At 41.5% G+C, this 16,800-nt stretch overlaps 1 protein-coding gene and 1 non-coding gene across 2 annotated transcripts; both read right to left on the reverse strand.

Annotated features, from left to right (window-relative positions):
- Positions 1 to 6,341: 6,341 nt before the first annotated feature.
- On the reverse strand, positions 6,342 to 6,457 carry LOC115845198 (small nucleolar RNA SNORA22). The gene has a single exon (XR_004036359.1). It is a non-coding gene; the product is annotated as a small nucleolar RNA SNORA22 (small nucleolar RNA).
- A 3,287-nt stretch (positions 6,458 to 9,744) lies between these two features.
- Positions 9,745 to 12,987, reverse strand: C2H15orf48 (chromosome 2 C15orf48 homolog). Its single transcript, XM_030842760.3, has 5 exons — positions 12,838 to 12,987; positions 12,639 to 12,700; positions 12,113 to 12,198; positions 11,127 to 11,187; positions 9,745 to 10,138 (listed from the first exon to the last, which is right to left on the reverse strand). Exons 2-5 carry the CDS (start codon positions 12,672 to 12,674, stop codon positions 10,070 to 10,072), a joined length of 252 nt encoding a protein of 83 aa, XP_030698620.1. The 5' UTR covers positions 12,675 to 12,700; positions 12,838 to 12,987; the 3' UTR covers positions 9,745 to 10,069.
- Positions 12,988 to 16,800: the final 3,813 nt, after the last annotated feature.

Below are 16,800 nucleotides of genomic sequence, written 5' to 3' on the forward strand. Positions count from 1 at the left end.
GGCAGAGCCCCTGTTTTCTTTACCTTTTTATAAGCCCTCTCCCCGTATCACCTAGCATAGTACATGGCATGGGACGGATGCTCCTTAAATGTTTTCTGGATGATTCAACCCAGTGATGAATCCTTTCACAAGGACTCATGCCGTTACTGAACTCCGGCATACTTTTACCAACAAACAGATATGATGAGTGCCTACTACACGCCAGGCACACACCAGCAGTTAGTGATCCAATGATGAGTGAAAAATCCGGATGGCGCTCCAGATTTGTGTGGGAAGAAATTAATTTTCCAAATGCGCATAGAATGACACCATGAAAAAGTTATTAAAGGAGAGGGTCACAGGACTATGGAAGTGCAGGCAAGAGGGCCTGTCCGGGGGTGCTGGAAGGCTCCTTTGAGGAAGAGGTTTGCGCATCAATCCACCCAGTCACCCACCCATACATTATGGACCACATTCCAGGGTTTGCTTAACAAGGTGCCAGCATGTACTGACTGCTCGCGGGTCATTTCCCCAAGGTCCTTCAGAGCAAGAGGAAACCCACATCTCCTGGCTGCATAGGCCTCACCCAACAACATGCTCAAGTTTTTAAGTGTAAGTTTTCCGGTCAAGGGGAAAAAGAATTTTTTTGTGTGCGTGTGTGTGAAGCAACTTAAACTGAAGCTGACCTCATCATGGGTGTCTCAGGTTGTTTTTGGTGAAGGTAATGAGCCAACTTTCCAGGAACCTCAGGACACACCCAGATTGCCCAACACTGCAGGGCAGTGCAGCCCAGACACCTCCCAGCCCCTTCCCCTCCTTAGTGCCAGCTCCTCTGTAGCCAGAGGTCCACAGAGGACCACCCCAAATGAACCTTCTCCAGGGTCTGCTCGGGGCACGGTCAAGGGCAGGCCTGAAGGAGGGACCCTCAGACCAGTCGGATGAGGCACAGACCAAACTGTCTGCCCACGATCAGGAGATGGATGATGACTGTGCCCTCTGATGCATTGCCTCTTGAACTGTCCTCACCCCTTCCCAGGGCTCTGAGCTCATAACAGTTATCCTACTGGCTCTGGACACAAGCTGTCACCCACACCTCGGCTTCTTCCTGGCTTTCTGCTCAGGTCCCCTTTCTCTCTCCTGACTAGCTTCTTTCCATCTCTACTCCCTCAGTAACTTGGGGTGTAAGTGACCCTATGATGGCCCTGACTTCTCTGCTGGCTGTCACCCTCGTCTCTTACTTTAAGCTTCTGAGAGAGTCTGACCGACATAATAAGCCTTTTCGAGCTGGGGTCTCGTGAGGCCACTCAGAAGAAGACTGAAAACCCTGTAGATCCTTTAAGATCTAATCTCAGCCCTTTCTCATCCTCTCTCCTTGCTGCTGATCAAACTGGTCTTCCTTTTGGATGTAAAGAGGGCTACGATGCCATCATAAAATCTTCCAGATACCGTGGCTTAGAACGTAACCTCTGGGCTCAGTTTCCCGAGCTTTGTCTTCCAAACAAAACCCTTTCTCTCCCAACTTGCCACACATATACGCATATTGGCTTTTGGGAGGGCTGTGGTCTCAGCTATGGATTTTGAAGCCTCTACATTAATATTTATTTGCTCTAGACCAGAGCTTCTCAAACTTTAGCCATGCAATAACCTGAAAATTCTGTGTATTGAAACTCAGAATCCTGGGCCTCCCCGCCAGAGATTCAGATTCAGCAGGTCTGGGGTGCAGACCCAGGCGATGCGGATTCTGCCAGCCCACCCAGCTGCACTTGGAGGAGGACTGTTCTTGCATCAGTCCTCACCCTGAAGCAAAAGTTACTCGGGCTTAACACTGGAGGGAAGAAGAGCGATGAGGAAACAGTGCAGGGATGAGATATCTCAGTGAAGACGTTTCTAAATATTAACCTACCTCACTGGTTTACCCCTGAGATGAATCCCCCTTTGCCAAGCAAGGTTTTGAGAAGTTAGGAAACCCACCCGGCTCTTGACTTGCAGAGCCTAGAGTCAGGTGCTGACCTGTCTGCTTGCTCCCTGCCCACTGTGCCCACCATGAAGTTGAATTAATGTCAGATTTGATTGTTACTGGCAGAACCACTGCCATCTGTCCTGACATGGGTGGTCAGTAGTGTCATCTCTGCAGAGAAATGAAGATGTTCACAAAGGCATCCGCATCTACTCCCACTGATACCTGCTAGACCCACCACACCTCAGTTTAGGGTGCTGGGATCAATGTGACTGAACAGGCAGCCGGGGCAGCCTGGCCAGGAGAGGCACTCCCACCCTTTTAGTGTTCCATGCCTGGCCTGACCCTGCTCTCCTGATAGTAAGAGTTCAACTGACATCTCAAGGCTGGTCTAGGGTATTAACAACTGGGTGAAATTCCCCACTAATTACCAAATGTTTTAGGAGCAGTTTCAGCACAGTACTTCTCAAAGTGTGGTCCCCAGACCAGAAGCATCAGATTCACCTGGAAACTCGTTAGAAACCCAAATACTTAGATCCCACCCCAGAACTACTAAAGCAGAATCTTTGCGTTTGGGGCCCAGCAATCCACATCTTAACGTGCCTTTCAGGAGCGTCTGATGCACAGCTAAAGTTTGAGAACAGCCGTTTTGACTGAAAGAATGAGCCAGATTCCTAGTGCGGTTTGGGAGGATTTGGTTTGGCGACACAGAGGGTTCCCTGCTCTTGGGCAAGCTCTGACACACACGATGATAGAAAAGTTGGGGAAACATATACTAATCCAGTTGTGAAGTCAACTGTAACTTCTCTTGCTTAGCTTGGTTACAGCCTTGCCCTGGAGAGGATTTATTGCCGGGATAGTCTTTTTTTTTTTTTTTTAACATCCTTATTGGAGTATAATTGCTTTACAGTGGTGTGCCAGTTTCTGCTATACAACAAAGTGAATCAGCTATACATATACATATATCCCCATATCTCCTCCCTCTTGCATCTCCCTCCCACTTTCCTTATCCTACCCCTCTAGGTGGTCACAAAGCACCGAGCTGATCTCCCTGTGCTATGCAGCTGCTTCCCACTAGCTATCTATTTTACATTTGGTAGTGTATATATGTCCATGCCATTCTCTGACTTCGTCCCAACTTACCCTTACCCCTCCCCGTGTCCTCAAGTCCATTCTCCATGTCTTTGTTCCGCTACAGTAACTCTTGTACTCTGCCTGGGCCCTTACTCTGTGGGTGGTGATATTTACAACATTGAGACACAAGGTAAACCCAGTGTCTGAACTCTGCTTCCGGGTCTTTTCACACCAGAGCCCAGGGAAGCCTATTTGTTGTCACTACAGGGACAGCCTAAACTACAAGCTCTGGCCCAGCTGGTCTTGTTGATGTGCTTCTTACAATCTTCAGTAACCTCCAATTTCCTGTTTTCGAAAAAGAAAGCAAATAAAATGTAATATATGGGGGGGACTGGGACGGATTACTACATATGGTGGAAACCTCTGTTAGTTCTTGAGGTGAGATAGCAAGTAAAGGTGGAGCAGATTTTTTTTGATGATGTAATTCACATACCATAAAATTCACCCTTTTAAAGCGTACAATTTAGTGGGGTTTAATTTAAAAAGTAAATTGTGCCACAAGAACTTTCTCGGGTGATAAGAATGTTCAATAGCATGTTTTGCATGATGCTTTCATGGGTGCATATAATTTTCAAAACTCCTCTAACTGAACCATTAAGACCTGTTCATTTTATTCTGTCTAAACTATACCTCAATTTAAAAAATAATTTAAAAAAGTATAATAAATGGTGCAGTTTCCCAGTAAGCAGCCCAAGGTGGCCTCTGAAAATGGTTCGCTAGTCTCTTGACCCAGAAAACCCACAAAAATCATGCAAATCAAGAGGTTCAAATCTTTGTGCCATTAAGGGTATGCAGATCCAAAAATCCACCAAGTATCTGAAGGATATCACTTTACAGAAGTAACGTGTGCCGTTCTGTCGTTACAATGGTAGGGTTTGTAGGTGTGCCCAGGACAAACAGTGGGGCTGGATGCAGGGTCAATGGCCCCAAAAGAGTGCTGAATTTCTACTGCACATGCTCAAAAATGCAGAGAGTAATGCTGAACTGAAGGGCTTAGGTGTAGATCCTCTGGTCATTGAACACATCCAGGTGAACGCAGCTGCCAAGATGCAGCGCAGGACTTAGAGAGCTCATGGTGGTTTCAACCCGTACATGTGCTCTCCCTGCCACATTGAGATGATCCTTACTGAAAAAGAGCAGATTGTTCCTAAACCAGAAGAGGAGGTTGCATAGAAGAAAAAGATATCCCAGAAGAAACTGAAGAAGCAAAAACTATGGCCCAGGAATAAATTCAGTTAAAAAAAAAAAAAAAAAGAGTCAAATAAAAGTAAAATAAATGGTGCTACTTCAAAAAATAATCTGAAACAAAATTTGAGAAGTGTCCAGTGGTTGACTCAATGAACTTGTCTAGAAAATAACAAGAAAACAATAGGTCACATTTGTCTTGCAATATGAATCCATTTCTCATTAATGTTGATAAGGAGAATTCAGATAAGCAAAATATAAAATAAAATAATCAGGTTAACTTGCCCGAGGCAACCTAACCTGAACAACATAACCTTTAGAACATAAACACCAAGAGAACAGTATCAACTTCATGATTACACACAACCAAGTAAAGGAAAAATCACATATATTACTTGATGTAAATACAAAAAAGGGGAGTTTAATTTTTTACATAGTATGCCCACTCTCCAAATAAGCAATATTTTATTGTATATGTATCATAAGTCATACCAAGTGAATGACCAAGTTGCTTTTAGCATGTCATCAAGAGTTATCAAATTTAGTGTTTTCCTTGATTTTATTCTAGTTTTCATTTTAAAACTAAGTAGTGTGCACACAAGCAAATAAAACACTACCAAAACCAAGCCTTAGTTTCTAGGGAGAAATTACATAATTACTGATGCAACTTTCTAAGCATGAGGAAAAGATATTATAAGGGATAATTACCAGAAAAACTAGTTCAATTCCTATTGCTCTCACTTAACCTCTCCAAGCCTTAGTTTCTCCTTCTGTAAAATGAGGGTGGTAAAAGCTACCTCTGGGGTTTTTTGAGAGGATTAAAAGAGTCAATCCTTGCTAAAGAGCTAATGCCAGGCTTGTAGTTAGTGCTCCATAAATAGAAGTATTGTTAATCAATAGTGGAGCTTGCGTTTCCCTTCTATCAAGTTTACATTTAAAAAAAATTGATACCCTAAACAGGTATCTCAAAGGTTCCCCATCTTTTTCACTCAGGTAAAAAAGATCTCTTGAATTAAATTTGCAACAGCCTAAAGCTATATTTTAGGAAGGGAAACAGAATTTATCATGAATGTGTGAAACTACTGTTCAGCCATTGAAACAACCAATTAATAAGAAACCCTTGGAATTACAGAAGATACTATTTTTTTATGCCAGGAAAACTTCGTTACTATTTTAATCCTAAAAATGAATAAATAAAATTTAAAAAATTCCTATTGCTCTCTTAGGTACATATACTCAACTTCATCCCCCTTCCTTATTCAAACCACATACCATCATTTTTTAAAAATAAATTTATTTATTTTTGGCTGCATTAGTTCTTCATTGCTGCAGATGGGCTTTCTTTGGTTGCGTCGAGGAGGGGATACTCTTGGTTGCCGTGTGCGGGCTCCTCCTTGCAGTGGCTTCTCTTGTCGCGGAGCACAGGCTCTAGGCTCGTGGGCTGCAGCAGTTGTGGTGCACGGGCTTATTATTTGCAGTAGTTGTGGCGCACCGGCTTATTAGTTGCCCCGCGGCATGTGGGATCTTCCCAGGCCAGGGCTCGAACCCACGTTCCCTGTATTGGCAGACCAATTCTTAACCACTGCGCCACCAGGGAAGCTCCATACCATCGTCTCTGAATGTAAGAATATGTGTAGTGTACTTGTGGAATATAGTGATTACTAAAATGTAGACAGTGGTTGTTAAGGACAAATTTTTATATTATACACATAAAAGTAATTATTTTTGCTACTATGTCTTTTCTAGATGTGAGGCCATCTAGGTGGGCACATATGCAGGGGTTCTTATTTCTAGCTCGGTGTCTGAGTAGGTGAGAGTAAAGGTGAGATGTGTTTATCTTCAGGTGTGGTCATGCTCTGGCAAAGGTTTATAACTGGGGCACTATGAACCAAAGGTAGACCAGTTACCAGAAGTAGGCGTGTGTGACTCTCAAACAGGCAATGTTCTCACTCATGGAAGAATATAATTTTATACACATTAAGAGCTTTCTCTTATTTTTTTCCAGTTAGATGCAAATATATTTCATGACAAAGCAAATTTATGAAGGGATATGCTAGATCATTCATACCCTTAAACACAATTAATATAATGGGCTGACTTTCTGAATACTCCTTTCAATGCGGAGGAAAAGAACAGACATTGCTCTAGCACAGAGTCAAAGCCAAGGGAATTATAAAGCACACTTGGGTGTTCACTGTGCAAAGAGCTTTCTCTTTTATAGTGATAATCATTTTTTAAAAAGCAAAAAGGGAATACTTATTGAACAACTAGTGCATGTTAAACACCATGTCAGAAACTTTTATTCTCTCACAAAATCTTCACAACTAACCCAAGCAAGTAACAGATTAACCCAATTTCATAGACCAGGAATCTGAGGTACAAAGCAACATGGGTAGTAAAGTGGCAAAGTGGTCTGATTTCGGAGCCTGTAGTTTCATTCTCTGACAAAGTCTCAACTAAAATGTGTGAGACTTTCCCCAAGAAAATTGAAAATGATGATGAATGAGTATTTAATCAGACCCCACTCGTCTTTAGTGATATGGTATGTGACTTTAACTTTTTTATTCAGAAAGCTTACTTCACATCCTCTTTTTATATGAGAGAATTATAGGTGTTTGCTTAAGGCTCAAGGACATAAAACTGAAGGACTCTGGGCTTTGGTTTAATTGCAAACTGAAACCAACAATGGAAGTTGTTAAAATGTTAAAAAAAAAACCACAAACTGTATTATCTCCTTCCCCATCTTAAAATCCTACTCCTTTGTGCCTGCAGAATGATAGCATAAAAGGCCCTAAGCATTTCACCTATCCCACTCTACACTCCAATATTAAATTTCATGTACTAAATTGCTCCAAGTTTCTGAAGAGATGCTGTCTTAGCTCTCTATGGCTAGGTAAATACACGCCTCTACTTCAATTGCCTTTCTGACTTCTAATTATTGGCTGTTTTTTTAACATCTTTATTGGAGTATAATTGCTTTACAATGGTGTGTTAGTTTCTGCTTTATAACAAAGGGAACGAGCTATACATATACATATATCCCCATATCCCCTCCCTCTCGTGCCTCCCTCCCACCCTCCCTATCTTACCCTAATTAATGGTTTTTAAAGAAACTAGGCTTTCAGGGACCCATCTTCTTCGGAACCTTCCTTTGTACCATGTGCTTGTTTCTATCCTTGCCTTATTGTCACTGTATTGCTTGGATTTGTTCACAGATGTATCTACCTTTCCTATGTCAGATCCTTGAGGCCAGCACACCACCTACCACATAGTGAACGCTTAACAATTGTACAACTTCTTAAATATTTAAATTACTTGAAAATGTCTTTAATATGTCTCAAATTTTAAAACTTCAAAGTCCACTTGCAAGAGAATCTTATCCAGATCAAACTCTGCAGAGAGAGTTCTATACAAGCTCCTTGGGAGTCACTTCCATGACCACATATCCATCAAGTACTCAGTACAATAGCCTAACAACCAAATGCAACAAGTGAAACTTGGATTGGACTCTGGACTTAAAACTACAGTTATAAAGGACATTACAGTCAGAGGAAATGGAAATGGATTATATGTTAGGTGATAGTATTGAATTAATGGTAATCTTCTTAGGAATGATAATGGTATAACAGCTAGAATGTCCTTTCTCTTAGGCATGAATAGCTTTATGATGTCTGTAACTTATTTTCAGAGTTCATTTTAAAAGAGCATAGTATACAGAGAGATACAGCAAATGTGGCAAAATATTAAGTGATAAAAAGTGTGAGTATTTTTTGTGCTAGTTTTTCAACTTCTCTGAATATTTGAAAATTTCAAAATAAAACGTGTGGAAAATGTTAAGAATACTATCAAAAATAAAATCAATAAATCTTTTGAAATTTAAGTTTCAGTATTGCTGTTGGCCTTTCTCCCTCCCAAACCTGCTGCATGGTACCTTCCACTGCCTTGTTCACCCCATAAAGCCACTGTATTTCAATCAGGTTTGTGTTTCAAAGTTGAAAGGCACAGTTCCCTCCCAAACACTACAATTTGCTCTCCTAATTGGCCAAGCATCACAAGGTTGTTCATTTTTATTTGACTATATGGTACCACATTGCCCTTTAGAAGCTTAAGCAAATAAAATTGTACTTCCTAACTGGTACATGTAATTCCTTGAAATCAATAATTGGAGATTTTCACCTGGGAAAATTTGAGGTGATAAGGAAAATAGAAGTTGCAGAAGTAGTCATGCTTTAATCCCTTCAGAACTGCCAAGTCTCTAGAAAGATCTAGTTAATTCTTATTGCCGTGAAGGTGATTAGAATTTAGCCCTACTCTTAAATTTCTATTATGTTCAGATGGAAATTAAGAAAAAGGGATTTATGATATTTATTTAAAAGAGTTAATGAACCCAGGTATACACCCAAGAGAATTGAAAAGATATGGCTATACAAAAACTTATACATGGCTGTCCACAGCAGCATTATTCATAACAGCCAAATGGTAGAAACAATCCAAATGTCTGTCAACTGATGGATAAACAAAATATGGCATATCCATACAATGGAAAATTAGTCATAAAGAGGAACGTAATACTGATAGGTGTTACAACACGGACGAATCATGATAACATTATACTAAGTTAGAGCCAGGCACCAAGGCCACATAATGTGTGATTCCATTTATCTGAAATGCCCAGAATAGGCAAATCTACAGAGATAAACTTTATTGGTGTTTCCCTAGGCTGGGGGCAGAGGGGTCAGAAATGGGGGAATGACTGCTAATGGGTACAGTGTTGTTTTGGGGTGATAAAAATGTTCTGGAATTAGATGGTAGAGATGGTTGTAAAACTTTGTGAATATACTAAAAACCACCGAACTGTGCACTTTAAATGGATGAATACTATGTTCTGTGAATTGTATCTCAATTTTTTTTTAAAGTTAATGAAAAGCTATTTTCTATGTGGTCCCACTTTCAAGAACAGTCAAGGGGGAGCCGAGGGGTATGCTGCATTTGATCATACCTTTGATCTCCAAGGGACCATTGGCCACAGTGAAGAGGAGCCCCAGACTCTGTGGGGTGCTCTCCATCCTCCCCTCCCCAAGCCTCACAGGAGCACCACTGTTAGCCTTGGCATCTGGAGGGCTACTCTCGCATGCCCCACATTCCCATCACTGCCAGAATCCCAGTACTTCCTCCAAGACCAATCCCCATGCAAGTCTCATACCCCATCTTGTCTTCATTTTCCGCACTGTACTGACCATCTTTTATTCCTCTCCCTCCAACATTTGGTTTTGTTCATTGCTTTATCTCAGCTGCACAAGAACAGTGCCTGGATAACAGTAGTTACTCAATAGATTTCTGATGAATGAGTGAACTTGGAAAAAAAGTTTATACAGAAATTTGCACTGGGTGTTATTTAAAAAGATGAAGGTCCATGCTTCAGAATGTGTTTATCTCCCATAAAAAGACTTTCTCCTCTATTTAAGTATGTACCTGAACTTTAAGAAATCTCGCACAAGTGGTATTTTATTGGAGACAATCAAATTTAACAGATCTTTATACATTTTAAGGAGAACATTCAGGCATCATAAACACAAAAATTTCAATACGCAAAACAAATTTACAACAAGAAAATAAACATAGAATCTTATTTGGGGACTACGTGGTTATTGTTGCGCTACCTTTATAATTCTTTATCCAGAGTCTGAAAACGTAGGCAAGCCCTAAAAATGTAGCAGAAGCATTTCCGCACACTGGTATCCATAATCTAGTTTGTGCAGAAGTGTTTCCACTAGATTCATAGAGTACTCTTTGGAAGAAAATGGCGAAGACTGGTCACCTGGTTGCCTTTCGGACCTGCTGCAACTCTTCAATAGGCTTCCATTCTTGGTTGATTGTTATAAGCTTTAAAAAAAGAATAAAAATGTTTTGTTAGGATCTGTCCATCCTCAGGCCCCCTTCTGGGATTTGTACACAGCTCCCTTTGTAAAAAGCATCACCATAACGTTTGTAGTCAACGAATCACCTCTTCCCATCTCTAAAACAGTAATATGGGCTGGTTCTACCCCTCTATCCCTCTAAAGAGCCTTTGGGTTCCTGAGTGTTACAGGATCAGAGAGAAAGGTCATATCCATTTACCCTACTTTCACTTAAGAGGTTCTAGATTTTTAAATTTCCTATGGTTTTATGTGAACTAGAAGCTCAAAAAGTGTGTCTGCTACGTCTGAGTGGAGGTATGATGCTCCCAGCACAGAGCTAGGCACATAGTAGGCTCTTAAAATTTCCTCACTGTAATTACTCAACAAAAGTACAAATGATCCAAGTTATACAATAAAGGAAAAGGCACAGAGCTGTGGACAAGATAACTAGTAAGCACAGGTAACTCTACTCAATATGCTGTAATAACCTATTTGGGAAAAAAACCTGAAAAAGAATGGATATATGTATATGTATAACTGATTCACTTTGCTGTACCCCTGAAACTAACACAACATTGTAACTCAACTATACTCCAATATTAAAAAAAAATTAAATTAAAAAAGGAGATGATGTGTCACAATAATGATAAAAGTTAATATTTGAGTGCTGACTATGGGCCAGGCACTGTGCTAAAGGGCTCTATTTTATCTACTTTAATCCTCTAAACTCTGAGGAAGAGCCCTATTATTGTGCCCATTTTATAGATTCTGAGAGCCTCAGAGAGGCCAAATTATCTAAAATCACCTGTGACTAATGGAGCAAAGATTTGAACTAAATCTCCATAACCCTACAGCACTCCCTTTGCACTACACGTTAAATGGCACGCTAAGGGTTAAAAGGTATTACATCTATTTTGCTGACAAATGTGCTAAGGTTTCGGCTAAGTATAAATCACGTTTTAATGCAGCAATACCTTTCTAGGTGCAGTAGGATCCACAGTTTCCCAAGGTTCTGGATTTCTTTTTCGATCAATGCTAAAAATAAAAGAAAGCTGATTAAACATTAAAGTAAGTGCATTTAAACTAAGTCTGATATTGGGTTTATATATATGCTAGGGACAGACTCAGAGTGCATACTTAGGCATTGAGTTAATTGAAATTGATGGAACATTCCTTTAAAAAGCTTCACAGTTTGGCTCAAACATCAAGGATCAATTCCTCTGCAGAGTAGGAGGTCTGTATTCCCTTTACTGGCCTAGACTGGAGAATGTTCTCATAAGCTGAAGAGCAATTAGGGTGGAAGTGCCAGGCTAAGAGCAAGCAAATATGCTCTTACCCCAGCTTCTGGAAGAGGCAGAAGGGCTGGGCTTGAAACCGGTAGGTGATGAACTGCCACAGCCTAGCATTACGGCTCTACGGAGCCCTGCACCCGGTCAGTATCAGAGTCAGGTTTTTCTCTTCCTCATATTCCAGGACACATGGTATTTTACCTTATATCCAGGGCTAAGATTAGATTCATCGTAGACAGCTGAATCTATAAACTCTACCACGTTAGGAAAGACCTTTCTAATGAACTGACATTTTAAAATGTTATTAAAATGATTAAGATTGATGATGTATATCCCAAAAGACCGTCTAAGAACTTTAAATTTCAAAACTTAAGTTAAAAAAAAAAAAACCAACAAGCTTTATTTTGCTGCAGGAGAAGAGGAGGAGGGCCAGTGGCTGAAAGGGTATTTAGATACAAGGAACTTATATTAGTAAACCTATTTTATCTCTAATCATCATTTGATAGTCTTCTGATACCTGGATGCTTTCTGGCCCTGACTCTAACCAAGTTCACAATTCGACATTCTTATCCTGGGGGGAAAACCAGGAATCTGATACTATGCATTTCATAAACTGAAGGTCAACCTAACACGGCTAAAAACGTTTTTATAAATGATGAATGCCTACTTACATCACATCGGGTTTTCGAAGGGAATACAGAGCAAAAGACAAAGCTCCAGTCGCTGCCATGGTCGTGAAAAACGCCAAAGGAATAAGCTAACAGAGAACAAAATATTCGGACGTTTCAATGTGAAACACTTGAAATATAACAGAATAGCTCTATATCATTTTATACTTTCTTCAACATCTTTAAAAGTTAATATTTTTAGTCAGATTTTCAGTTGCTTTAAAAATTTACTTGCTTCTTTTGGACTTCCCTGGTGGTGCAGTGGTTAAGTGTCCGCCTGCCAATACAGGGGACACGGGTTCAAGCCCTGGTCCGGAAGATCCCACATGCCGCAGAGCAACTACGCCCCTGCGCCACAGCTACTAAAGCCCGCGCGCCTAGAGCCCATGCTCCGCAAGAAAAGCCACCGCACTGAGAAGCCCGTGCACCGCAACGAAGAGCAGCCCCCGCTCACCGCAACTAGAGAAAGCCCACCCTTAGTAACGAAGACCCAACGCAGCCATAAATAAACAAATAAATAAAACCTTACTTCCTTCCTTTTCATCAGGACTTGGAAAAAGCTCATGATGACTTCAGTGTAGAATGCCAAATCTAGAAGAAAAAAAAATCCAAGATATTGATCAAAACTCAGCTACTAGGACGAAGCCTGGTGGGCTCCAAACCGGCCAATGTATCCCAAAGCCAGCCTCAAGACGGCTCACCAGAGCCTCCGCCCGAGGGCAGCTCACCTGGGAGACCTGGCGGGGCGCCGCGAGCGGACGATGCTAATGCCCAGAACCGAACACCGACCTCGACCTCCGCGCATTATATACCAACCCCACCCTCTCCGGAAGGCCGGCCGGCGCGTTCTGGTCACGCGGGCCGCGCAGGGGGCGTGCGGGGCTTGACTCGCTTTCCATGCCGGGCGCCCGGCAACCGGGCGCCCCCTGCGGGATGCCGGGCCTTCAAATTCCGCGCAGCAGGACGCTAGCGCTCCCTGCCGCCTGCCGCGGTTCTTACCCGCCGCTCGGAGCGAGCCCAGGCTGGGCGTTGGCGGGTCTGCAAGGGGGTGGAACTGAGAACTAGGGGCACTTGGATGGCCAAGAACAGGTGAAAAACAGCCCGTCTAAAAGGAGGTCCGGAAAAGGAGCCCCAGATCCGGGGGTCCCATGGGAGGCTCCTTGGTGCAGGCAGGTAAACTAGAATTAATCCAAGTCACATTAAAAGCTCCAAAAATGTGATGTGGCGCACTTACGGAGATAATTTAAGTTGTAAATTTCCTTTCAGAATAATTCCTTGTTGTCCTGATTTTTTCCATTAAAAAAAAAATCAGGAGATGAGAGAGAAGAAACAAAAAGAATCAACCGGAGAGGTTTCCAGGAGAAGATCTCTGAGACGACCCTGAAGGAACTCGCCCCTAAGTTAGCAGCCTAGCCTTTCACGGAGCATGAAGGCGGCTGCAGAACCACGGGAATAATAATTAAATCAGTATCTGTGTGTCAGGCACTGTACTGGAATCTTCTCGACATTTTTGCAAGGTATGTTATTTAGGCTCAGAGATGCTCTAGGCACATAGCCAGTAAGCGGCGGAGATATAATCAGAAGCCCGGTCTGTCTGGCAATCAGGCAGCACTGTTCTTTCTGCACCCTGCTCTTAGCAACTGCGATTAAGTCAAGAGTGCAAGCTCAGTTATCTAAAAATAGTTATTTTAAAACAATTATTTTAAAATTGTTTGAAGTTTAAGCTATGAGTTAGCATTAAAAACGAAAACATCTTAATGTTTTCTAAACGGCCAGACCCAGCTCTGTTTCAGCCCCATTTTATTTCTAGTCATGGGCTTTTTTTTTTTTTTTTTAAACATCTTTATTGGAGCATAATTGCTTTACAATGGTATGTTAGTTTCAGCTTCACAACAAAATGAATCAGTTACATATATACACATGTTCCCATATCTCCTCCCGCTTGCGTCACCCTCCCTCCCACCCTCCCCATCCCACCCCTCCAGGCGGTCACACAGCACCGAGCTGATCTCCCTGTGCCATGCGGCTGCCTCCCACCAGCTATCTACCTCACGTTTGGCAGTGTATACATGTCCATGCCTCTTTATTGCTTTGTCACCGTTTACCCTTCCCCCTCCCCATAGCCTCAAGTCCATTCTCTAGTAAGTCTGTGTCTTTATTCCTGTTTCACCCCTAGGTTTTTCATGACATTATTTTTTTCTTAAATTCCATATATATGTGTTAGCATACGGTATTTGTCTCTCTCTTTCTGACTTACTTCACTCTGTATGACAGACTCTAGGTCTATCCACCTCATTACAAATAGCTCAATTTCGTCTCTTTTTATGGCTGAGTAATACTCCATTGTATATATGTGCCACATCTTCTTTATCCATTCATCTGATGATGGACTCTTAGGTTGTTTCCATCTCTGGGCTATTGTAAATAGAGCTGCAATGAACATTTTGGTACATGACTCTTTTTGAATTATGGTTTTCTCAGGGTATATGCCCAGTAGTGGGATTGCTGGGTCATATGGTGGTTCTATTTGTAGCTTTTTAAGGAACCTCCATACTGTTCTCCACAGTGGCTGTATCAATTTACATTCCCACCAACAGTGTAAGAGGGTTCCCTTTTCTCCACACCCTCTCCAGCATTTATTGTTTCTAGATTTTTTGATGATGGCCATTCTGACTGGTGTGAGATGATATCTCATTGTAGTTTTGATTTGCATTTCTCTAATGATTAGTGATGTTGAGCATTCTAGTCATGGGCTTTGCATTCAAACTGACGTGAGTTCAGAGCCGACCCCTGACATACTTTATTAGCTGATTGACTTCGAGGAAACTACTTAACCTTCATGACTCTCAGTTTATATATCTGTAAAATGGGGACAAACCTGGCTCGGCAGGGAGTTGGAAAAAATGTTAGAATGTATGCAAAGCATGTAGCAGTCTGCCTTGCCTGTAGTAGGCATTCAATAAATAGTAATTATTATTTGCAAAGATTTGTTTTATATAAGGCAGATCATAAATATAACTTCTCACCCAGTCACTGACAAGGGTTCTTACTGTGTAACTCGAGCTGTAGCTGGAGACGTTTGTGGATTACTTCAGAGAAAATTCAACACTTTCCGTGGTTTGTATTGAATAGAATCAAAGAAGCCTTTTAATGCTCCTTCTGCAGAATCTCTAAAGCTTCTTTTGTCAGAAGGTTCTAAGAAAAGCCTCAATTTGTTAATTAAAGATAAATTGTTTTTTCTAAGATACAAGCAGGAGAAAAAGGAAAGAAATCTTATAGGAATATATCATGGCCCACAAATTAAAATTAAAATGTGTAGCCCTTGGGAATTCCCTGGCGGTCCAGTAGTTAGGGCTCCGTGACTCCACTGCTGGGGGCCCGGGTTCCATCCCTGGTGGGGCAAGTAAGATGCTGCAAGCCAGGTGGCACGCCCCGGGGCGGAGGGGGGCCAGGGGGAGTGTAGCCCATGCCTAGTAATGACCTTAAACTTAGAGCCCTGCTTTGCCAATGTCATTTCTTTTCAAAATGCAGTTTTGTAATAGCCTAGGCATTATTCTCGGAATGGGGCATGGTAAATTTAAAAGAATAAAACACAAGTCCCTTACTTCACGTTTCTTACAATTTAGTGCCTGTAAGTAACTCTAACGCGCTCTGTCATGATCTGGTGCCAAAGACCGATGATTAATTCTGACTAATGGGCTCTGAGAAATCTTACCAAAGGTGAGGATATTTATTTGTACATAGAAATAGACAAACCAACTGTAAAGACATTTTGGGGGCAACTAGAGAAACTTACAGACCAGATATGAAATGTTATTAAAGGGAGTACTGTTGATTTTTTCTGGTGTGATAATGGTATTATGGTTGTGGTTTTTTTTAAAAAACACATTTTAAAAGAGATTATATGTGGAAATAATTAAGAAATATCATGATGTTTGGGATTTACCTGAAAATACTTGTTTTTCAGTAGAAAATGAAGCAAATTTAGCAAAATACTAATTATTCAATCTAGGTGACAGATATGTGGGATTTTGTTATATTATTAAATGTGTGTGAAAATGTTCAGAATAAAATGTTTTAAAAATTTATAAATTGTATATAGCGTTAAAAAACAGAATTCAACTGAGTCAATTTGAAGATCTAATTGGCGTCATTCAATGATTCATGAACTAGCAGGGTGCTCCAAGGGGTAGTACAAACAGAAAGCTTTTATAAAGGCAGCAGGGTGGGGCAAGAAGTAGTAGCAAAAGAAAATGCTCGTTTCAAGCCAGACTGTCTTCTTTTGGGGGCCAGGATGAGGTGGGAGGAGGGGGTGGGTGGGAAGGAAACAGAGGGGTCTTTATCATGCAGATTACCTCACTACTGTTGATCAGGAAATTTTAGACTGGCTGTTTTAAAGCTCACAATGAGAACTAGACCCTGAAAGCCATACTTTCCCTCTTTTGGTTAATGCCCCAGGTTTACTGAGCTTGTGTTTAGTCTTTCCCAGAATGACTAACTAGCAGGCACAGTTCTCACCCTTCAAATCTTGGCAGTGCCCCAAAGGAACCCACTCAGGATACTCACCAGCATTACCCTCTGTGGCTGCTCCAAAGCCCAAAATCCCTTGGGGGAGCTTCTCCTCCCCACCCCAATTGTCAGAAACTTCCAGAACCTTCTCTAGCTGCTGCAACCCGGGCTTGCAGGAGCAT

The sequence above is a fragment of the Globicephala melas genome, chromosome 2 (assembly GCF_963455315.2).
Source record: "Globicephala melas chromosome 2, mGloMel1.2, whole genome shotgun sequence".
Classification (NCBI taxonomy): domain Eukaryota; kingdom Metazoa; phylum Chordata; class Mammalia; order Artiodactyla; family Delphinidae; genus Globicephala; species Globicephala melas.

What these genes read in the sequence shown, in the direction of transcription:
- C2H15orf48 (XM_030842760.3), bottom strand. Translation starts at nt 12,674, where the DNA reads ATGAGCTTTTTCCAAGTCCTGATGAAAAGGAAGGAA. An exon ending in CTTCGAAAACCCGATGTGAT is followed by an intron (nt 11,188 to 12,112) that starts GTAAGTAGGCAT and finishes TTTTATTTTTAG; the next exon opens with CATTGATCGAAAAAGAAATC. An exon ending in ATCCTACTGCACCTAGAAAG is followed by an intron (nt 10,139 to 11,126) that starts GTATTGCTGCAT and finishes CTTTTTTTAAAG; the next exon opens with CTTATAACAATCAACCAAGA.